At 31.1% G+C, this 24896-nt stretch overlaps 1 protein-coding gene across 1 annotated transcript; it reads right to left on the reverse strand.

The window, feature by feature from the left end:
- Positions 1–1642: 1642 nt before the first annotated feature.
- On the reverse strand, positions 1643–9660 carry LOC118062985 (rab GTPase-activating protein 22). The gene is made up of 11 exons (XM_035076883.2): positions 9249–9660; positions 8357–8452; positions 8173–8276; positions 7346–7641; positions 6587–6709; positions 5781–5869; positions 5282–5387; positions 4253–4350; positions 3173–3433; positions 2421–2504; positions 1643–1958 (listed from the first exon to the last, which is right to left on the reverse strand). Exons 1-11 carry the CDS (start codon positions 9336–9338, stop codon positions 1944–1946), a joined length of 1362 nt encoding a protein of 453 aa, XP_034932774.1. The 5' UTR covers positions 9339–9660; the 3' UTR covers positions 1643–1943.
- Positions 9661–24896: the final 15236 nt, after the last annotated feature.

The following is a 24896-nucleotide window of genomic DNA, read 5'->3' on the forward strand; positions in this document are numbered from 1 at the left end:
TTATCATTAAACTAGATCCCAAGGATCAAACTTAAAAACCCTTGACAAATCAAATTCTACGGGAGTTTTCAAAGGAAAATAATAATAAATAAATCAAAGGAAAACAAAAATCAAATACCAAATGACCACAAAAAAAAAAAAAAAAAAACACAAGTACCTGAGTTCTAAGACAACCAATATAACAAGTAAAAATATAATTTTATTTTAAAAAAAAAATTAAGATGAAGATTTTTTAAAACATTAAAACAATGATTATATTAGATCAACTCAGGTCAATTTATCAAAATTATGATTTTAATCAACTAAGTTTAATAATAATTTTTTAAAAAATTTAGTTATATAATAATAAATAAATAAATAAATCAATTTAAAATCAATTAAATATTAAATAATAAATTAAAAAAACAGTAAAAGATTCAATAAAAACCTAACTTTAAAGGATAAAATTAAAAATAAAAAAAACCTGAAAGTTACACATAACATGTATTTTTTCTAAAAAGAACATGCAACTTCAACTTGTCGCCTAGTGAAATTTAGATTTTAAATATTTTTATGGTAGCCAAAGAATCACGATAATGACCTAATAATCCCAAAGCATCATAAAAAAAACTAAAAATAAAACATAAAATTCTCACTCCCTGTGGAGACTACCTTTTCTCTTTTATTTCAAATTCAATAACTGAAAAATAAATAAAATGAATATTTATATCAAAATAAATTATAATTTAAGGTTTTTTTTTTTTAAAAAAATACCAAACTTGGAGCTTACAAATAAAAAAGATTACATGAAATCATTGAACTTCACTCTCATATGTGTTTTATTATTATAATAGTCTATTCATAGAAGATTTAAAATTTTTAAAGTCAATAAACTTAGTTTGAAAACACTAGTAGTGATCATACATCATATATACAAATTTCATCAATTCATGATCAATCATGTTGCATTGAAAGATTCTTGAATTTAATACGATAAGATATGATATTATAATTTAAAAAGATTATAATTATAGTTGTTGGATGAATGAAAAACTCGAGTTATTAGACAATTATGTATTTTTCCAGTATTTTACTTATTATTTTTATTTTTAAATTTGATTTTTTTATATAATTTCAAAACTAATTTTCATTAATTAGTCTATAGAAAGATTAACTTTAAAGGAAAAAAAGTTTGAAAAAAGAAAACAAAAAAAAAAAGCAGTAGCTTCACTGATAAAATTAGGTGAGTTCCCCAATTGTAATCCTCCACCATGGCCCAATTTTTTTTTTTGGTCAAGCTATGTGACATCAGCATCTTCCTGCCTTCTGGGTTCTAGTACTTTTTAAGAGTCCATCGTGGAGAAAATTCAAGTAGGATATATATGTTTAATTTTAATTTTCACATTATCATTTCAGATTTGAAATTAAAAGACAACTGTAAGAAATAGAATTATCAATGAAGACATTAGTAATACTTGGATGATTTTACAAGGTATGGATAGCTCATCCCTGTCCCAGAGGGATTTTGCATGGAGACCGGAGACTACAATAAACTTTTCAATCTAAGGAATTTATGCTTTACAATCTTCATCCGCCAGTCCATTTTTGACAAGGAAAAACATTAAAACAAGAACATTAACAGAGAATTAGAGATCAAGTCCCATACAAGCAAATGATTTTCTTTGTATTTCATTGATGATCAAGTTAGAATGTATATGTTAACACAAAATGGATGGATACATGGTTGTATTTGTACATGGATTCTTATGTTGAAGAGGCTGGTTTACAGATAACAATTTACTTTCTGCAATACCATTTTGCAGGTTGGAGCAATAATAAAGTTTTGGTATCTCCAAGCCAAAATTTGTGTGGGAGTATACCGCATCGATTGAAAGTTTAAAATACAAAATGAAAGCTTCCCAATATTTATCAGCTGGGGAAAAAATCATGTGTTTCATTGTTGGCTATGGCTTCTTCGCCTGCAAGAACAATGAATGACTGTAAGTTCAAGAAATAACCAAAAGAACTTAGCTAATAAACAAGCAGCTGAGAATCCCCAGGAAAAACATGTACATAAACTGCCTTGGCAATAAAAAAGAAATCATCAGCAAGCAATTAAAAGCAGGACATTGTGCTGTTATAACCCTTTGGATGTAGCTAGGTTTTCGTTTTTCTTTTTCTCAATTTCCTTCAGAATAAAAAAACTCTCAACAAAGGTGTAATGAAAAAGGTATTACTCCCTGCCCTTTGAATATTTATTTGATATAGAAACAAAAATGCTAAGAAAAAACTAGAGATAAAAAAGGCTTGATAGAAAGTTTTAACTCTAAACTTTCTTTTTCTGTTTTTTTTCCCCCAACTGTTTGCTCTCTCTAATTCTAATTGAACATTTCAAACGCAACATCAGGGTTTATAGTAGCACTCCAAGGTAAGAAAGTCACCTTTTTTAAATATTTCTTGTGAAGTTTCATAGCACTGCTGCATGCTTTCTTGGCATCTAAATTTCCAGTCATGTCATTCAATATCTGAAAGGCATTGCAAAAGAAAATGAATGAGAAAATAATCAGGTTAAAATCATACTGATACACAAATTCACAGAACAGCAGCTAGCTCGTGGAATATTATCCAGGGAGTGCATGCACTACTATTTACCAAAAAATAAACAAGTTTTGCAAGTTTTCTGTTGTCTTTCTTGCTACAAATCTACACTAGATGCAAGCATAAATGAACGTTAGAAACCTACAAGCACGATCAGTGTTGATCTGATGGTTAAGTGGATGTGTTGAATAACTTGGGGAAGACTCATTCAACTATCCCCATGTTACTAGACAAACTTTGGCCACATTTTCAGCTTCTGACTCCAACTAACAATGTCATACTTGGGATTTGAGACTGATCCTCAACAAACAACTATAGCAACTAGAGCGAGAAATGAAGGCTGCTTAGAATTGAAATTTGAATCTTTCTTGAGACGCATGCTTGCAGAAAGGGTGATGCTCAATCTGCAGCGACCACCCGTCACCCCCTGCATGCAAACTTATAGGGTTCGTGGACCGTCTTCACCACTAAACACTTCCACTTTTATTTACTTTCTCCTACATGCTTCTGCTTGTTGGTACATTGCCCTTCCTAAACTACATGGTATTTTATAGGTGTCTAAAGCATAGGGCACAAATCAACTCATCAAGCTTACCTTGACAACATCATCCAGGCCCCGAGCCTCCTGCAAAAGGGTAGAGCTCTTATCTTTTAATACACTGGCAACAAGGAAAATAGAGATGGGGAGGGGGCTTTCAGAATTCACTGCCCCATTTTTCATGTTTTCCCTTTCAAACTTCCCATAGTGCCGTATTGACTTTGTTCTTCCCTTAGATCCCTCAGCTTTCTCACCATTCAATTCCGGCTCTTCATATACAGAGAACAAATCAGGGTCGTATTCAAGGGCCCACATCATCTGTAGAGATTAAAGAAAAGAATGCGCATATAAGAAGGCGTGAATTTTATGTTCTGCAAGCAGAGAGGTAAGTAACTAAGATAACGTAGTTTACGAAGAAAAAAAAACCTTTATGCCTACATCTCTATTCAAAGATGCATATACATGACGGAAAACAGACAAAAGATAAAAGAAAAGAAAATGACATAGCGCTCACATATATAGGCTCAGGATTAAAGAAACTAAAAGAAAAACACCATTTAGGCACCAATGACTTGTTACAACATTCTGTAGCTACAGAGTGGAGGCTTATCGGATTTTTTTTATCTACAATCCTTTTCCATCCACCCAAGAAAATAAATGTATGTCTAACCACATACATACAATAAAGGTAAAAGGCTTTTTTTTGTTTTGGTGATTGAGTAGCAATTGTTCTCACATATGGGAATGGACGATCTAGGAATCAAGCTGGGGAAATTGGGTTGGGCTTGTCTATTGATAGGTCTGGAGTCCTCTGAGCTGGCTCAGCAGATTTTTTGAAGGATCTAAGATTTGTCCTTGACTGTCATTTGTTCTGAAATTGTAAATAAACTCCGCAGCTTGGCGATGAACTACAGGATAGGGTGAGGAAATGATCACTGGAATATGCATACACATTATCAGTTTAAAATGAGTTTTCCAAACTTTTGACAAGACCAATTCTGTAGATAAACAGTTCTACCCATAGCTTTACATTAGAATTTTACATTGCCTTCATTACAGGCAATCTGAAAACCACTTGAATATACGTACTCTTTTCAATAAACGAAACTAAAATAATATAGCGAACTTGAACCATACCTCCCAAAGGTAGAGTGAATCACAAAATGAAAATTCTCGGCGGAACAAAACCATGAGCATACGGAAAGCAAATAAATAGTCGCCTCCACCAAGTGCATCTGTGTTCAAAGATCAAAACACATCTTTACTTTCTTTTTTCAGCATAAATGAAGAAAGTTGGGAAAAGTTAAAAACTATCACAAGAATCATAAAAATTTGTTATTATTGCTAAAGAATCACAGCTGAAAACTGCAATCCGAAAGGCAGATCATAACATAAATTGGTTTCCATATCATGGCTGATACCACACTAAGGCAAACACTCATGTACACATAGGATCAAGCTTTCTTAATCCTGTACCCTTTTTCCCATGGAGCATCTAGATATTAAAAAACAGTATTTCGAGGGGTTATAAAGCAAATACTTATTTTGTTTTTTCCTGAAGAACTTGTTCCAATTTTATAGGAACTTAAGTTCAAGGGGACCAAAACTACTATGAAATGAACGGTATGAATGAATGCTAACTAAAATGTAAGGGATATAGTTGATTATAATTGTTCTTTTTCTTTTTTGGTTGGGACAGGGACATCAATCATGATACTTCCACCCTAAATTTTAGGGCTATCTTAAAATTGACAAAACTTTGGGGGTTCCACAGTCCTCCAAAGGTATGCGTAGGTCCACTGACACAAACAAGCCACCTTACAGGAGCAAAAACATAGAGAAACACTTTCATCACAGACAAGTCAATTAAAAAATTCTCCAGGTGCTGTCCCTTTTCTTTATGCAACAAAGCAACAAACTGTGACATTAAGGCATTTGTCCATTGGTTATACTCAAGATTCCAAAGTAAAAAAAATTTCTTTATCTATTTCTTTCTCAATAACCTGTATCTTCTTTTGGTAAGTGCTAATAAAAAGAAAAAAGAAAAAGTAAAGAATACTAAACTATTAAACTGAATGGGATTTATGAATTAACAATCAGTATATTGAATAACATAGAGGCTGGCTTAAAACACATAATGGGGAAAGCATAAATTTAAGACAATACCTAAATGCTGATGAAGTTTTGGATCGACAACCTGAGTAATTTCGGCCAAATTACTAAGTTGTGTCTCCACTCCAACAGAGCTCTCAGTGCATCTGAAATTTCCTCGCTACAAAATTTCAAATAATATAAATTCATGAGAATGTGGAAATCAAAAGGAAAAAAAAATACTGAAGCTAGAGCTGTGGAAACCTCCAAAAGCATTTTGATTGATCACAAAAGTAATTTCAACTGGGAGAAAAATAAATCCCAAATAACTAACAAAAGCAGAAAAACAAGTGATCAGAGCAACGGAGGTCAGGAACCAATTTATGAAAGTAAGCAATATAATAAATGCTCGAAAATCCACAAGGACATGAAGAGGTAGTTAACTCATGAGATATGAAAGTTGCAATAAAACCATCAAGTAAGAAAAGCCTACGTGCTTTATCCAAGAGCACCATCACACTGTAAAGTATCTTGCGCACAAAATTGAGAGACAAAGAAAATGAAGAGAAAGTACCAATCTGCGCATCAATCGTTCAAAACACCAAAATGCATCAGCTTCATCTTCAAGCAGCATTATCATGGGTGAGCAAAGATCACTCATTCCTGTCCGCCATTCGTGCATTTGAGATTTTAGAATTTACACTTCATTACGTCAATGTAGACATAAGTAGATGCATCATTATAAAGGTAGCATAATCATTATGACCTTCAGCAACGAAACATAGATATTCAAAAGAGAAAAGGAAGACATATTTGTGGAGTTACTTCTTTACAGCTCAATCTATTATAACCCAATACATCATGTCCAGATCTTTTCAAATCTCATGTAATATTAAGGTTATGTTGTGTAGATGACTGTGTACATGCATATCAATATTAATTTTCAGGTCAACAGAATTTCAAACAGAAGAAGAAAAATGTATTTTGGTTTTGTAACTGTCATTGATTAGTCTATTATAAATTAAGTACCAGAATTGATGGTTATTTATTGAATGAGAAGAGGTATCTGGCTATCCAGGTTACAGGGGAATGGGGATAATAATAAAGAGAATGGTCTTTAATTCTACCAGTTTGCAGAACGATCTAAAAATGTCAAGCACATATATTTCAAGCATTAGCACTTGTCTATAATTAGGTTTTGAAACTGTGTTTGAATCATATGTGCCTGTTATGTAGATAAGGTCAATAAAATGACAACAGTGCACATGCCAAGATCCTATACTTACAGTGAAGTGACTTTAGACTCTCTCTCTCTCTCTCTCTATATTATATATATATATATATTAAATTCACAAATATGACAATCATTTTATCATCTACCTTGACAATAGCCGACATCTGTATCAATCCTGGCATAAACAGCTAGAATGTCCCAAAGTTTTGACAAGTTCTCTTGCTTCTCATAAAACACCAATGTCCTGTCAGTGCGATGCACATCAAGACCTACCACCCATAATAGTTCAATCAGAAAGAATCATTTGATAGAAAAAAAAAAATAAAAAATAAAACAGGATTACAATAATGCAGTTATGACTAATTAAATCTTGAGGTTCAAATTAACATAGTGCAATATGCATATCTTTTCTATATGCAGGGGCGGAACTACTTGGAGGGTTGGAGGGGCCATGGCACCCTAGACTTTTTGAAATATTTTACACATTTCATTCTTAAAATTCTTAATTATACCCCTCAAGTTAAGGTCATAGGACTTTAAAATCTTGCACCCCCAAATATCATTAACTCTGTTGGAGGAACGACTTCAATACTCATAAAAGAAAACATAAACAAGAACCAGAGCATTAGAGGAACAGTTTAACTCAAACTCTGCAATCCTGCATGAGAGAGAGAGATTTATGGTAAAACAGTGATTATAAATATTAAAGCCAGAGTCTAAAAGTAACATGTGTGCATTAATGAGAGAACATCAATTAATCATTAACTATTGCATAACAAGAAAATTGGCTTTGCAAAAGCTTTAAATTTCCATTAATACCTAGCAAAGCATTGACAGGAGAACAAGAACTAATTTTGCATCAATGTAGAGAGAAATCTGCGCGTTAATATATGAACATCACCAACCTATTTGATGCAAGGTGAGCAGCCATTGGATCACTTTCTGGTCCAAAGGACCATGGCTAGTAAGCTCTCTCACCATTTCTGAACAGGAAGCATTCATTCTTGATTGATTTGTGCCATTGCCATCTGCATTGCCAGTTTCAGCAGAGGGGCCTCTGTCTTGATTTGTTTCTAATATTACTAACGGTTCTTGAATGGGCTGACCATCTTCAGTGATTATAGGCGCTGTAATAAATCTGCCACTTCCAACAACAGGAAATATTTGGCGGCACTCTTCTTTCCACCTAATATATTGTATCCTGAAGGTGCAACATAAGAACAACTTTTACATGTCTTCTAAAGTAGGAATAAGGCATCACCAAACTTCAAAGGTTTATGCACAGAAAGTAAGGGTAATTACAGTACTTAACTCAAAATTAATATACCTACATTTCTAAAGGGGAGATTCTGACTCAACTAGATTATATTTATATCCATGCAAGGAGATGAAGTCCCCATTATAGTATTATGTAAGAGATCTCCAGAGTCAGATTAAAAAACCTAATGAGAGCATAATCTTTTGTTGAGTAAGTTCACCTACATGGTCCATAAATTATCAAACTTGCCTAGCCCAAAGAGAAAGCCTGGTTCTAGATGGTGACAAGAACCAAATATTGAAATTATCAAGTTGTCTCTCATTACTGTAATTCCTATTGTCACAATAAAAGAAAAGCAATTAATAAGTCAATGTCTGGTCATTAACTTTGATTGAACTAAATAAGTAGATCCTGATCCTCTTCTGTGGTTTGTTGCCCATATGTTACACTTGTGAAGAGCAGAAAACAGACTACCTTCTGCGCTGCCGTATCTCATCTCGTTCATCAAATGTACTCTTAGGGTCATAACAGCCGAGTAAAAATTCCCAAACTTCTCCTCTAATTGATGGATGGATCCCCTAAAAAAAGGGAAAAGAACAAACATGAGCATTAAACTTCTCCTCTAGTTGATTATAAGTTCTCTTAAAAGAACACTTGCCCCACGGTAGATTCGACTAAGGGTCTTGCTTATATCCAGATATCCTTCTGGTGTAAATGCAGCCTGCCATTTCCTTGGACTTAGAGTTTTACCTGCCTGCAAAAGTGGATCCAAAGGAAGCTGCAGTTATTTCCATTACAAGCAATGTGTTTTAAGTTCAATTGGCAACACCAATTAATATGAACTATTGGAGCTGAACAGTTTGACCTTGTTGTTTATCTATTTCACGACAAGCTAGCTTAAGTGTACATATAGACTTGCCAGTTTAACAAGCTAGCTTATGTTACATTGGTGATTATTGCTGAAAAAAATCCTTTTTCACTAAACATTTGAATTTAGATTAAACAAATCAAGTGAACAATCCAATTGACTATTCAACCCGGCTTTTAAAATAAAACAGAAAAAAGGGAGCCTTTCTTAATGCGTTAATCATGCAACCATTTCATCTCTGGTCCAAAGCCAACATCTTTCCTCGAACTCAACCATATGTAATGATCATAATAGCATTATTTTCATATTGTAAGCTATATTTTCCGTTTTATGCGATACATTGATCCATATCATCATAGCAAACACCATTTCACTCCAAACTAACCAAACGATGAGAGCCCGACAAATATCAACATAAAGCCACAATGAACCGAATTCCAAAACATTGATCCATATTATTCAAATGGATATCCGGAAAATATAAAAGAAAGCTACAAAGAACCAAATCTCAAAACTCTGAACCAAATCAACCAAATGGGCACGTCACAAACATATCAACGAAGCCAAAAGAGACCAAGATTGCAAAACTTTGATCTAAATGAACCAAATGGGCACTTCACGAATATCAAAAAGCAGTCCAGAAAGAAAAGGAAAAAGAAAAAACCAAATCTTTAACGCAAACCTTGATTTTGAATCTGGTTTTTGGAACATCCGTGCATTCAGGCCGGACCTGATAATATGAATCAGCAGGCTGTCCAGGATCTCTCCACATTTATAATAGCCAAGAAAAAGAACTCACAAAGCAGAAATCAGGAGCTTGACCCCCTTAAAATTATGAGATTTACAAGAAGATGAAGGGTTCAAAGAGGGGGAAAGCTCCTTAACAATAACAGCAACAAAGACAAGTTCAAAACAATAAATTATGAGAAGCAAAATCGGAAGTGTTGTTTTTTTTTTTTTAATGTTTCTGTTTTTAGTTGTTGATTTGTTTTTGTGTTTTTTATAATAAATTAAAGAGTAATAATTATAATTAGAGGTTAGGGTGTTGTGGGGTTATTTTCTTGGTCATGCTCATGCTGTTTTACTCTGTCAAAGTTCTATTTCCATCTCGCATCACCAAAATTCCTTCTTTCTTTTTCTCTGTCAGTTTTTGTTTTCTTTTTTAAGAAAAAATTATTTTCTTCTTAACCTTTTTTAGAAGTAATTAATTCTTATTTAAATTTTTCTTTTTTTAAACTACTAAATTTTATAATAAAAAAATATAAAAACACCTGAAATTTTTTTAAATAAATAAATTTTCAATTTCCATTGATTTTGTTTTTTTTGATTTTTTTTTTTTTTCTTTTCAGAGAAGCTTAGAAAGAGCGAGAAGAGCGCGTGATCATACGACTTCTTGTTCAGTTGTCTTCCCAAAGTCTTCCCAAAGTCCACTTGCCATTTTTGGCGGGAATGAGAGGACATTACTCCCTGGATTAGAGTTAGGAGTTGTCCACACGGACCCTTTGTGGAGGGTGAAGCAAACGCGCCGTGCTTGTTGGAGGAGGCGTGGTGGTGCCCGTGTTGATTGACGTGTGCTGTAAGTGGGCCCAAGAGAAAAAGAGACAGCTACCGATTCTCACCCGGGTCACTTCACTCCGCCTTCAGGGAGAGGGAAAAAAACGGTTACTGGTTGACTTTGACCTGTTGAGTGACCGATGTTTGGATTGGTACCAAGTTGAACGGTTGTGTGCAGGTTGTGAGGAAAGTACTATAGATCTTCGCCCACCATCACCATGAATTATGGGACCCTGGTCTGCCGAGCATGATCAGCCACACCGAGACTAAAGGGTGTTTAGAAGTGTGGTAGCGGTTGTTTTTCAAATAGCTTTTCGTGTCAAAAAGCATATTTTTTTATTTTTTAAAAATCATTTTTGATATCAGCACATCAAAACGATTCAAAAAGTACAAACCGCACTCAATTTGAGCAAAAACAAAATTGAAATTTTTCAAAAAGCAGGTTCAAACCGCAATGCCAAACGGTGTCTTAGACGTTTTGTTTTCAAGAAAATAATTTTGATAAATAATTTTTTTTATTTTTTTTTATTATTAAAAAAGTTAGTCAAGAAAAAACACTTTTTGATCAAAGAAATTTAGCTTGATTTTCAGGAAAGTGGTTTTTTTTTTTTTTTTTGGAAGCACTTTCCAGAAATTGTGAAAAAAATTAGAAATGTCATATTATTTGCTGATTATAATCAAATTTAGCCCTCAAACTTTTGATTGTTGTATATATTTTTTGTTTTGAATATTTTTTTTTCAATTTCATTCCTTATAATTTAATTTTTATAGTAACTTTGGTTTTTTATTTTATAATTGTTATTTGATTTTTCCTTATCATTTTTTAATTGAAACTTTTTATCTATCAAATTTGATTCTCATTCTTTTAATTGTTATTTATTTTATTTGTAATAATTTATGAAATGTTAATTATTATTATTTTAATTTCTTTATCTTTCAATTTTTTTAGATTTAATCTCTATTATTTTTGATTAGTATTTATTTTATTTGAGATAATTTATGAAATTATATTTTTTTCAATTCATTCTCATTCAACTTTTAATTTATAAGATTTGTTCCTCATTATTTTAATAAATTTGAAAAAAAAAACATTAATAAGTTATTTTTCAACTCATTTTCCATGACATAACCAAATATTAGAAAGAATTTTCCAACTTATTTTTTATTATACTACCAAATATCGAAAAATATTTCATTTTTTCGGAATCCATTTTCTAAAGGAAAGTACTTTTCAGTAAACAAACATGGCGTAAGACTGAAATCGAATTCAAATCGAAGACCACAATCACTCCTCTTTTTCTGCTTCTGCTAGGATTTTGTCCTGATAACGCCATGCTTGTTCAAGAAAGATTTCCTTTAATGGAGAGAAAGACTCCAGGGCTAGATAGTCACTCGCCTATCGCCTTGAGCCTGAAGACTATCAATTCCTTTTTTAAGTAAATAAAGACGGAGCACTTGTGGTTGGACTAAATCATTCCTAAAATTATAATTTCACCATAAAGTTATTAAACTCGAGTTTATATCTTGCTGAAGATTTAATTTATGGATTAGACTAGTTAGAATTTATATAATATTGCGGTAATAATTATTTTTTAAAATAATTTTTTTGTTTGAAAATACATTGCAATAATATATTTTTTTATTTTTTAAAATTTATTTTTAACATCAGTATATCAAAACGATTTGAAAATACAAAAAATAATTAAAAATAAATATTTTTAAAATGTAAAAATAAATAAGCTCTTAATTTGAGTTAAATCAAGTTAAAATAATATAATTTTATTTAAAAAAACATATTAAAACAAATATCATTTTGTATTTTTTTTAATCAAATACAGTGAATTCCAAATTGATATATATATATATAATATATATATATATATATATATTTGTTATTTTTTTGTTATTTATATTTTAATTTAACAAGAACTAATTGTGGAGGAGAAATCAATACTCCCCTCCTCACACTTTATTGTTCATTGAAAACCATAGCATGTTTTTTTTATATTTATTTTAATATTGAGTTTATTGAAAATTAGATTTTGTTATTTATTTGGTTTTCTTTATACATAAGTTATCATGATCTCAGAAAAATATTGTAGCATTGAATTATAATTAGTTTTATAACCGTCTATCTTTTTTTATCATATTATTAAATAAAAAAAATGATCTATCATATTATCAAATAAAAATAGTTTTAAAAAAACCATAATTATTATTAATAGGGCTTCATGATTTATTTTAATTTTTTATGAGGTTCTCGTGGTCTTATAAAAAATCCTGATATTGAGTTAGTGCTTGAATTTAAAAATATCTATTTTTTATAAATAATTATATAAAAATAGTTTTTTTTAATAAAGTTATTAAACTTAATGGAGTTTATGATCTAGGTTATAGGTTTGATAGGTTAATCTAAGTTGACCGAGGTTGATTCGATGTGTCACCATCTCTGTAAACCCTTGAAAATTTAAAAATACAAAAATAAATAACAAATAAAAACATTGGAGAAAATCCTTGTTGAAAAATGGTAATACTATTGCGAAATGGCAATAATCCATAAAAGAACATAAAAAAAGAAGTAAAATAAGTATTTGGAATAAATAAATGGCCATAAGGTTTTAGTGGACTAAGTGATTAGATTCATGAAAGGATAACACAAGAAAATTTGGATTTTTAATGCAAAATCATTTATCGACTAGTTTTATGTTATCAAGCTTAACCCCCCCACCCCGCCACACACACACACACACAATATATATATATATATTATCTTAGATTAAAATTTTTGAGCAATCAGAGTTTAGGAAGATTATATAATAATGCCAACAACCAAACAAAAAAAAACTTATAGACATATTAATGACATTTTCATAAATAAGTGGAATAAATTTGAAATTTAGTTCTTCTTGTCCTTATAATAGAGAATTCGGTTGGAAAAAAAAAGAAAAGATTATTCCGTTTTTTTTTTCTACTTAGAGAACATAAAATAGATTATAAGTTAGAGCTTGGTAGATGAGATGATACGTATCTAAACACATCAAACACAAATTAAGAAGAGATCAAGTGAGAAAATGAGGTGCTAGAGAGAAGGGGGTCATGATAATTTTCAAGCAATAAGAGGAAATAGTGGAAAAGCTTTGATTGACTAACATTAGAAACTCATTTGATTGTTAGGCAAGGAGTTCTAAACATATATATACAAGTTTGAGTAATGATAAATAGGTTCTTGGTATGAAATTCTCAATTTATGAATTAGGGTTCATTGTTGAAATTAGATGAATTTGAAATTAGGTGTAGTTGGGATCAATTGATGTAATATATTAAGAGATTTGTTTGAAATTGGATTATGCTATATGTTTAATAGATTAATAAGGTGTGAATTTTGCAAAAGAAAAGGAGAAACTAAAAAATTGTATGTAATATCTGATGTACTGCACAAACCGGTCAATCACTTAAAATTTCTTTATGAACAAATCGACCAATTGAAAAGAGAAAAAAAATAAAATTAGCTACTGTCTAATTCGATCAATTGAACTGGTTGACCGTTAGGGACATCAATGAAATTCAAGTAACATTTAGTCGACTGGTTGGTTTTAACTTTTCTAATGGGTTCATATTTTAATGATGATTAAGTTGAAATAAATAAATTTAGATTATATTATTTTGGACCACTGAATGAAAAGTAATATGGTATACCTGTTGATATAGGAGAGGTCACAGGAGGTAATGGAGCTAATGCTTAATAAAGGACAATGAAACTAGTTATCCTGTTTTAGATCTAGTGTCCGGTAATGGATAGTGAAACTATTAGCATGTTGTATTAGATTTAGTGCCCGGTAATGGGTAGTGGAACTATCTATCCAGTAATAGAACTAGTGCCTAGTAATAGATAGTTCAACTAACTATCCGGTAATGGATTCAGTGTCCAGTGATTAGTAGTAGAACTAGTTAACTAATGATGGAGTTAATATCCAGTAAATGAGTGGTGAAATTAGTTAACTAACAATGAAATATTAGCCTCAATGCTAGCGCTTTATTATGGTGCCAAAATTTTTATTGTGTAGAAAATGATGTTTAAGTGCCGCAAGTATTTTTTTTTTTTTAAAAAAAAAAATATGCAACTTGGGTTGAATAAATTGACTTTATTTGAATTAGATAAAAAAAAAATAGAAAACAATAGTAGATTGATGATTATTTTTTTTTTAAAAAAGGATTAAGGTAACCTAGGTAATGTTTTTTTTCAAAATGGAACAAACAATATATTTTAATTCACAACCCATAAAATAAATAAGAATGAAATGGGGTAACAAAGGATATAAAAAAAAATAATTCTAGTCAACCTGAGTTAATATGACAAACCTATAACCTTGGTAATCAAGGTCAAGCAAACCCGAGATATCTAGCCAAACTCATGGCTTAGATCATTAGATTAGAATAAACCTATATAAAGAAAATAAAGTTAATTATAAAGCCTTTTTTACAACAAAAAAAAAAAAAACTCGTGTTAACTTTTTAAACCCATGACCTATGTCATTAAACTCGAAGCACCCTATTTGAAAAACAAATCATGAAATCTAATTCTCAACCAATTAAATTTTAAAGAATAAAATTGAAAAAAAAATTAATTACACAAAAGGATCTAAAAAATATCAATTAAAATAATGAGAATTAAAACTGAAAAAACCAAATAAATTTTATATTTGATTGAAGGGTAAAAATTGAAAAGAGAATTCAATATAGCAAAAAGACCAAAAAAAATCAAATGAATGAGGATCAAAATTGACATAAAAAATAAAAATAAATTGTTGATTGAAGGGTGAAATAAAAAAGAATAATAAATTTTACAAGAGAACCAAGAAAAAAAATTAGAAATAAAAAAAATAGAACCAAATAAAAAAAACATAATACCATCAATTTGGATTTAAGGATGAAATTAAAAACCAATAAAAAGTTTACAAAAGGGCCAAGAAAAAAAATTAAAATCAAAATAGTAAAGACCAAATTGAAAAAAAAAATAATATATGGTAAATTAAGATTGAAAAATGAAATTGAAGACAAATAAGATTTCTAGAAAAGGGACAAGAGCAAAAATAAAAAATTGAAAGAATAAGAATTGAAGTTGAAATACCAAAAACAAAAAGAGTTAAGTTGTAATTTTTAAGGAAGAAGAGAGGAAAGAAGAGGGGAAAAAAAATACTCACCAACTACATGCGCTACTCCACCAGAAAAAGAACACGGCGACACTTCCAATAATATAGTAGAAGGGTATTTTTAAACATGAAGAGCACAACATGTACCACCTAAAGGGCACACATGCTTTTATTTTTTAGTTGTCTTTTCTTTTATTTTTCTTTTCCTTTTTTTTTTTGTAGGGCTTTGATGAATTAGAGCTTAGGTTTTGATTTTGGAGGCTCTAACCATCTCTCTCTCTCTCTCTATGTGAAATTTCACGATCCATTCTATTTGATGAAGGAGTTTACCTGCAGAATACTTCACTACAAATTTCTGTTAGAGTTATTAGAATAATATTGATCTACAGGGAAAGTCCTAGTCTATAGGAATATCCACTTGTATTTGATTTATTCAATATTTTTGTTATCTCTTTAGCTTTATTTATGCTAAAATGCTACCTTTTCATTTATGTTAAGATCGTGTATTAAATGGCTATTTAAAGCCAAAGTCATTGATAATAAAGTATTCATTCATCCCAGTTTTGTGTTCTAGCTCTTAGCTTCTTTGTTCAAAGTTCCTAAGAATCTGGTATTAGAGCTCCCACTAGGCCTGACGAATCAAAGTAGCAGTCTTTGAAATTCTTGCAGCAGCACAAAAATGACTACAAAATGAAGTTTTATACAACCAGTTATTCCTCGCTTTGATGGTCATTATGATCATTAGAGCATGCTGATAGAAAATTTCCTTCGATCTAAGGAATTTTGGGAACCAGTAAAGTCTGGCTATATTGAGCTAGCAAGTGAATCAATGCAAACAGATGTCCAGTGAAAGAAGAATGATGAGATGAAGTCGAAGGATCTAAAAGTAAAGAACTATCTCTTTCAGGTAATTGATCGAACAGTTATTGACACCATTCTTAAGAAAGATACTGCCAAAGATATATGAGATGCAATGAAAAAGAAATTCAAAGGAAACGCAAGGGTCAAAAGATCTCATCTTCAAGCTCTTTGTAGAGAATTTGAAACTCTTGAGATGAGGTCTGGTGAAGAGTGACAAAGTACTTCTCCAGGGTCATGACAGTGGCCAACAAGATGTGAATTTATGGAGAAGCTATGCAGGATGTTAAAGTAGTGGGGAAAATTATGCGCTCTTTAACTGAGAAGTTCAACTATGTTGTATGCTTTATTGAGGAGTCGAAGGACATCGATGCTCTTACTATCGATGAGTTACAAAGCTCATTAATAGTGCGTGAACAGAAGTTTCAGAGACGTAAATGTGAGGAACAAGCTTTGAAAAAGACATATGAAGAAGGAAAAGATCATGGTCGTGTTTCCTATAGAGGCAGAGGAAGAGGGAGAGGATAAAAGTTGAAACTTATTCATACAGATATTTGTGGACCGATCACTCTTACATCTAATAGCAACAAAAGGTATATTTTGTTATTCATTGATGATTACAATAGAAAAGTATGGGTGTATTTCCTGGTAGAGAAGTCAAAGGCTTTTAATTTATTTAAATGCTTTAAGTCTATGACTGGAAAAGAAACATGGTTATTTGTTAAGTGTCTTCGTACTGATAGAGGAGGAGAATTCATTTTAAATGAGTTTAATGATTTTTACAAGCATAGTGGGATCAAGAGGTAGTTGACTACTGTTTATACTCCACAACATAACGATGTAGCTCGAAGAAAAAATAGAATCGTGATGAACATGGTTTGTTCCATGTTGTCTGACAAGAACATTCCTAAAACTTTTTGGTCGGAGGCAGTGAACTAGACTATTTATGTCCTAAACAGGTGTCCTACATTGGTAGTAAAAAAATGTTACACCAGTGGAAGCTTGAAGTGAAGTAAAGCCCTCAATAAATCACTTTTGGGTTTTTTGTTGCATAACACACGTTCATGTTCCAGAAGAAATAAGGACTAAACTCGATAATATAAGCATTATTTGTGTGCTATTGGGAGTTAGTGAGGAATCAAAAGGTTACAAACTATTCCATCATATTGTTAAGAGAATTATTGTGGGTAGAGATGTAATTTTTGAAGAAGAAAAGCAATGGGAATGGAATGTGAGTTACAAAAAACAATTAGTAGTTGACTTAGAATGGGGTGATGGTTAGAATGAAGAAAGGGTGAGTGAAAATGGTAATGAAGAAGATACTGATAGAGTTGATGGAGTTGATGAAGAGATTTGTGATACGGGAGTTAGAGAAGAGGAAGATAATTCTAGTAAGGGTGAAGAGAGAGTAAGGGGGATACGACAATCACATGAAAGGCAACCTCTTACATGGATAGGATATTATGTTAGTGGTGAAGGGCTATATGAGGATGAAGTTCATATGGCATTAGTAGTGTCAACAGATCCTTTATTTTTTTAGAAAGTTGTGAAAAGTACAAATTAGAGATTGGTTATGGATAGCAAAATTGAATCCATTGAAAATAACCAAACATGGACACTCACTGAGCTACCAGGTGGAGCAAAAAGAATAGGGGTGAAGTGGCTTTACAAAACTAAATACACTGAGCATAGAAAGATTAATAAGTACAAGGCTCGTTTGGTGGTTAAAGGGTATTCTCAAAAGTATGGAGTAGACTATACAGAAGTTTTTGAACCAGTGGCAAGGATGGATACAATGTGGATGATTATTGCTCTAGCTGCACATAAGAATTGGACGATTTCTTTAATGGATGTCAAGTCGGCTTTTTTCCATGGTGAGATAAGTGAAGATGTTTATGTGGAGCAGCTAAGAAGATACAAAAAGAAGGGTAGTGAGCATCTAGTTTACAAGTTACCCAAAGTATTGTATGGATTAAAACAAGCTCCACGAGCTTGGTTTAGTCGAATTGAAGCACATTTCATTGGTGAAGGATTTTAGAGGTGCGATAGTGAGTAAACATTATTTACAAAGAGAAGCAGAGAAGGAAGAATTATCATTGTAAGTGTTTACGTTGATGATTTAATTTTTACTGATAATGATTAAGTTATGATGTCTGAATTTAAAAGCTCTATGTTAAGAGAGTTTGATATGTCTGACTTGGGGAAAATAAGGTTTTTTCTTGGAATTGAGGTACTACAAAAGTCTGATGGTATTTATATACGTGAAAGGAAGTATGCATTGGAGGTTTTGAGAAGGTTTGGTATGATGGAAAGTAATTCGATAGGGAGTCCAATAGTTCTAGGTTTTAAAATAAGCAAAGATGGAAATGGAAACTCTGTTGATGAAACGTATTCCAAGCAGCTGGTGGGTAGCTTAATGTATCTTATTGCCACAAGACTCGACATGATGTTTGTTACTTGTCTTATAAGTAGATATATGAAAAAACCAATGGAGATTCATCTACAGGTAGCTAAGAGAGCATTTCAATACTTAAAAGGGACTGTGAACTATGGAATTCATTATAAGAAAGGAGGAGATTGAGAGCTGTTGGCATTAACGGATATCGACTATACTGGAGATATGGAAGATAGGATGAGTACATCTGGTTACGTTTTTTTAATGGGTTCAAATGTTGTTTCATGGTGTTAAAAAAAAAAAAAAAACAGCCTATCGTGACTCTATCAACCACAAAATCTGAGTTTGTGGCAGTTGTAATCTGTGCTTGTCAAGGAGTTTGGATGAAGAGAGTTTTAAAGGAGCTGAGACATTCTGATAAAGGTTGTACAACCATAATATGTGACAATAGTTCAACTATTAACTTGTCTAAAAATCCAGTTATGCATGGCCGCAAACAAGCATATTGATATGAGGTTCCATTTCCTAAGAAATCTTACTAAGAAGGGTACAATTGAATTAGTTCATTATGGGAACCAAGATCAAATTGCAGATATAATAACCAAACCATTAAAGCTTAAAGTTTTTCAAAAGCTTCGAAAACTGCTGGGAGTATATGAAATTTTTGCTATGGTATAAACTAATTGCTTCATAGCATTTAGTTTAAGGGAGGGAATGAAGGAGTTTACCTGCAAGATACTTTACTGCAGATTTTCTGTTAGTCTTTTAGAATAATGCTGATCTACAAGTCCTAGTCTATAGGGATATTTACTTGTATTTGATTTATTCAATATTTATGTTATCTCTTTAGCTTTATTTATGCTAAAATGCTACTTTTTCGTTTCTGTTAAGATTATGTATTGAATGGCTATTTAAAGCCAAAGTCATTGATAATAAAGTATTCATTCATCCTATTTTTTGTTCTAGTTCTTAGCTTCTTTGTTCAAAGTTCCTAACATCTTATTCAAGAAAACCGCCCTCGAAGAATAAAGATAATAGATTTAATTGTTATTTGATTTATGATAAAGTAATTCTCACTATCTTTCAGTATTTTTATTTTATTTTAATAATAATACTTGTTTGGTTACCGAATTATGATTAATAATAATTGATATTTCCTCCATATTTCATTTTGATGGTTTATCTTGTAGTTGCATTATTGTTCATCTTAAATGGCAAATAGAGCTCCAATCTCATATAACTCTACACTCATTGAAAATGATAAAGAATTCATAAATGTCCCTAGTAAAAATAAGAAATTAATTAGTTGGTCTAGATTCATATAGGTGATTTAATATATATATATATATTATATATATATATATATATATATATATATATATATATAAAAGAAGACTCTAAAAATAATTAATTTTATTTCTTTATGTCTCTATTTAAAAAAAAAAAACTCAGAAAACCCTAATAATACTAAATAGGAAAGATAACTACAAAACAAATTCTATTCAAATATAAAATATATAAAAACATCATAATAAAAAAATAATACAAATGAAAAGAAACAAAAGTAACTAATAATTATTTTTCCTAAGAAAATGTGTGCATCAACTAACTAGTGATGTCTTATTTGATACTCTAGTTGTTTTATTTTGAACTCGGTGTGATAGTGTTAAGACGATTATGTATGTCTTAAACTCTTTAGGAAGGTAGTCCAATGGATATTTGAAGAAAAAAAAACTTCTTTTTCTTTTTCATTTAACTAGCATATTGACCCATGCTCCGTAACATGTCAATAATAATTTTTTAAAAAATATTAAAATATTATGAAGAGTATAAAGAATATTTTAACTATCTTAGGTGTGGCGACAATGCCAGACCCAAAATAGCCTTGGATCAAGCTATAAAGACAAACCCAATAGAGTTCAAGACAAGAGCATTTTGGTGGCCAAGCCATACCCAATAACCTTGAGTCTATCGACAAAGTCAGATCCAAGAGTTTTGGATGTGACGACAATTCTAGACCCAATAGCATTGAGTCTAACTGTCAAGCCAGACCCCAAATAGCATTGGGTCTGACGGTCAAGAAGCTATTAGGTCTGACTGGGCAGTTAGACTCAAGTTTTTTTCCAAAAGCTGTTGGGTCTAGCTGGACAGTCGGACCCAAGTTTTCTTCCAAACGCTGTTGGGTTCGGCTGTGTAACCGAACTCATGCTATTAGGTTAGGCTTGGTAGCAGGACCCAAATCTATTGGGGGGATTGGATTGTCATCCTCAAGCTTCGCCACCACTTGGCCATAGTGTTATTTTTAGGTGTTTTGAGTTGCAGAATTTGGGGTTTAAGGTGCTGATGGAGTGTTGGAGCTTTAAAATTTGAGTGTATTTCGAGTTGTTTGTTTTTATGTTTTAAAAATATTTTTGCAAAAAATTTAAAAAATTATTTTTTTTTGCTTTAAATTAAAACAATTTGGTATTTTTAAATCATTTTGATATGTCGATATCAAAAATAATTTTTTTAAAATAAAACAAAATATTATTTTGATGCATTTCAAAGCGAAAAATATTTTGAAAAAACAACTGCTACCACACTTTTCAAACAACACATCATTTATATACCCGGCAGATGTAGATGTGAGTTGGTTTTCAAAATATATTTTTATTAATTTTATATGTTACAAAGGATATCTTGTAAGAAAAATAAAAATAAAAAGTAGTAATGTTTAAGATTATAATAGTGGTTGCTTTTTAAAATGTTTTTTTTCTTGGAAAAACATTAAAGTAATATTTTAAAAAAAATTATTTTTGATAGCAACATATATCTAAAATCAATAAAAAAATATTAATTTAAAAAAATTAAAAAAAATTTAAAATGTTTTTTAAACACAAAAACAAAGATAATCTAAGTATATTATCAAGGGTGGTTTCAGGTTGGGATATGTCAATTATTATGGATATCAAGGGTGTTAAAGGTTGTTGTTGGAGGGTGGTTTCGGGTTGGGACAAGTCTATTATTATAGATATCAAGGGTGTTAAAGGATGTTGTTGAAGGGTGGTTTTTAACGGGTTGTCAATGACTTGGGTGTTTTGGTTATTGTTCATGATGGTTTTGATTGGTTTGTTGAGTGAGTTGTTATGGATCTATTTTGGTGGTTGTCGGTTGATGTTTTGGATGTTATGGGTTTGCTCAATAGCTTTGGATTCGACTGCTCAACCAGACCAAATAATGTTGGATCTGACTGCCCAGCCAGATCCAGCAGCTTTTAAAAGAAAACTTGGGTACAACAGCCCATCAAAATCTAATAACATTGGGTTCGGCTGCCCAGCCAAACTCAATAGCTCATGGAAGAAAACTTAGGTATGGTTGCAGAGCCACACTCGATATCCTTGAGTCTGGTTGCGAAGCTAGGCCCAATAGCATTAAGCGATGGGCTAGTCAGACTTAACAACACTTTTTAACTAAAAAAACAACAAAGACAATGTCCTTTAATGCTACAGTGTCTTCCACGGTACAAAAACTATATATCTACAATGTGATTCACAGTGCAAACACTCTATGTATACAGTACATGAACAATATTTTTCCTTGAGTCTAGAAGTGGAGCCAGACTCAACAATAATTTTTAACTAAAAAACAAAAAAGACAACGCTCCCATGGCATTATAGTGTTATCTACAATACAAACACTTTATATCTATAATATGGTTCGAAGTATAATGAGTTTATAACTACAACATTTATATAATATTTTTCTCATATCTTTTAAAGTATAGTATAATAGGGATCTGGTAAAGAATTAAGAACACTTCCAATTCTTTTCTTTGTAGATAAAAACAATTATCTTCTTCTGTGTCTTTTTGAATATGTAAATTGACACTTCCTAAGTGTGCTTGATGCACATAACAATTGCTATAACTTTTACCTGATGTTTTATATAAATATTAGCTCTCAAATCATCTCAGATGATAATGCTACCACTTCAAACATGCATAATTCAACTTTTTAGATTATACCATTTAAAATACTATTAACTAACTTGTAGTGTAACACGATCATATCACTAGTTAAATCTAAATATATTGGGTTGATTTAAAAAAAAATCTTGTATATTTACATTTAGTTAGTATCATTCATGAAAATCCTTTAAACTTTGGTTTATCTAGGTTATTTTGAGTAGTTCTTCTTGATTTTTTTTTTAAAAGAATTTATTTGATAATAGATTGATTGAGAATTGAATTTTATAATTTGTTTCGATTTGTTTTTTATTAGGTTATTATAATCTTATCATTCAAATCGAGAATTTTATAGGTTAACCAAGATTAATTTAGATCTATATTAATCGAGAATTATAACTTAGATCTATATAATATATCATCATTTTAATAATATTTTTTAAAATATATCATCTAATATATTACTAATTTAATATCTAAAAAAATATAGTGTCTAATATGAATTCATGTTTTTACTGTTAAAATAACATGAATAATATCTTTTTATTTTTTTATATTAAAAAAAAAATTAATCTAAACCACTGCATAGCGCTAACATAGTTTTTCTCTTATAGATGTGTAATCGGCCCATCTACGCACCCGTTTTGTCTAAGAAAAACCCCCCATAACGTGCTTGTTTACATTCAAGAAAATACCTATAGCTTGGCACTATCCCACCAACGTCGATTTCTGTAAATTTCTGCCATTCTTATTATAATTACCGTGTCCACAAGTTTCTTCATAGCTTCTAACCAAATCTTCCCGTTTGCTATTTCCCGTGGACTATTTTTGCATGTTCTGTTTGGCTACTACATTAACAAACTAGCTCGATCCCTTTCATACTATTTTTTTGCCTTGAAGAGCTCTGTACAAGGCAGATTCTTCTGTTCTAGCAACAGGCCAGAAGATCAAGCATGTGATTCGAACATGATGAAGTGCTCTTTTAAACTCATGTTCTTCAGTTTTGAGCTTGTTTCCTAATGCTTGAGGTGCCAAAGAGGAAGATCTTCGTTTCAGAAATGGCACCTCAGCTTATAGGCTGTTGTAAAAATTGAAGAATAGAAACATATACTATAACATGAGGTGTGTATACAAGGCTATCCTCCAAAATCTAACGATTTCCTCTTCTAAAAATAAGGGTTACATAAATAATGAACAAGATAAAAAAGAAATACCAGCAAATCTTAGAAACATAAAAAAAATAATACTATAATTTTTTTCTGCTTTTTTTATATTGTAAGAGTGCTGATATATATATATATATATAATATATATATATATATTGTTAAAATGTAACTGCTAGGCAACAAATAAATTAAAAATTAAAAAGTTATTACAATAGTTAAAAAATTAAAAAAAAATTGTTAAAGAATTAAAGAGTTGTAGATTTTTTTAAAAAAACAATTGTTAAAATTTTATAGCTATTGGAAAATTAATTCTAAGAAAAACATTCTGGGCTTGGTACTATTTCCAGATCCATGGTTTTTTTTAGATAAGATAAATTGTCAAATCAAAATATTTTGAATTTATATATTCATCTAATTCATATTTTCTAAGATCCGACATAATTATGGAACCCAAAAACTTTCTATCTATTGAAATCACTATACCTATATCAATTTATATAAACACTACCAAAAAACCTTTTAAATAATTTTTATTATTTAAATCAAATCAGTCATATTCTGAGTTACCTAAATGGACACTGCAAAACCCCAGCATTTGACCAAAGAAAAGTTCATACCTCGAAATTGTCAACCAGAGCCATTAATGGCTCCCTTTTTCTTGTAATCCATCCAGATAAACATGTGAAAGCATACATGTTTAAATCCATCAGGAGTTTAATCTATCATTTCAAAAAGACGCTAGTTATTAACATCATCTATCATGTTAATATTCGAAAGAAAAAATTGGCAAACAACTGCATTACATGAAGTAGAAACTTCTAACTGAGCTCAAATGCAACCTGTATGATATTCCATTTCTGAAACATAAACAGAGAGAACTTTATATCTCCAAGTGAAATTAAGCCATCCAGAGCTCTTCTGTGCCTGAGAAGAAGAAAAGAAACTAGCAAATCAGAGCTGCTTAATCAAGGAAGTTAATGGTTCAAGATGAGCTCATGAATGTATTATATCTTCTAGTGGTAACAGACATGTTAATAGTGTATTAGATGTCATTAGCTTTACCCAATGCAGAAGTCATGAATATTCTTGATAACTGTCAAAGGAAAGTATTATGCTAAACACTGCTTAAAAGAGTGAAATATATGCTTTGCACTGGTATCGAAGAAATCCCAAGAAATGAGAATATGAAAAAGTAGAAAAAAGCTTCTCTGCCACAGCTTGTAAAGGTCATGCAACTTGGCCTACAAAAACCCTGAACATAACA

Source organism: Populus alba, chromosome 1 (assembly GCF_005239225.2).
Source record: "Populus alba chromosome 1, ASM523922v2, whole genome shotgun sequence".
In the NCBI taxonomy this organism is placed as follows: Eukaryota; Viridiplantae; Streptophyta; class Magnoliopsida; order Malpighiales; family Salicaceae; genus Populus; species Populus alba.

Excerpts from the sequence above, each read along its gene's own strand:
- LOC118062985 (XM_035076883.2), bottom strand. The coding sequence starts at position 9,338 with ATGTGGAGAGATCCTGGACAGCCTGCTGATTCATATTATCAGGTCCGG. Across the intron at positions 5,870-6,586 it reads AGATGTCGGCTATTGTCAAG|GAATGAGTGATCTTTGCTCA; the intron begins GTAGATGATAAA and ends AATGGCGGACAG. Across the intron at positions 4,351-5,281 it reads AAAACTTCATCAGCATTTAG|ATGCACTTGGTGGAGGCGAC; the intron begins GTATTGTCTTAA and ends CTTTGAACACAG.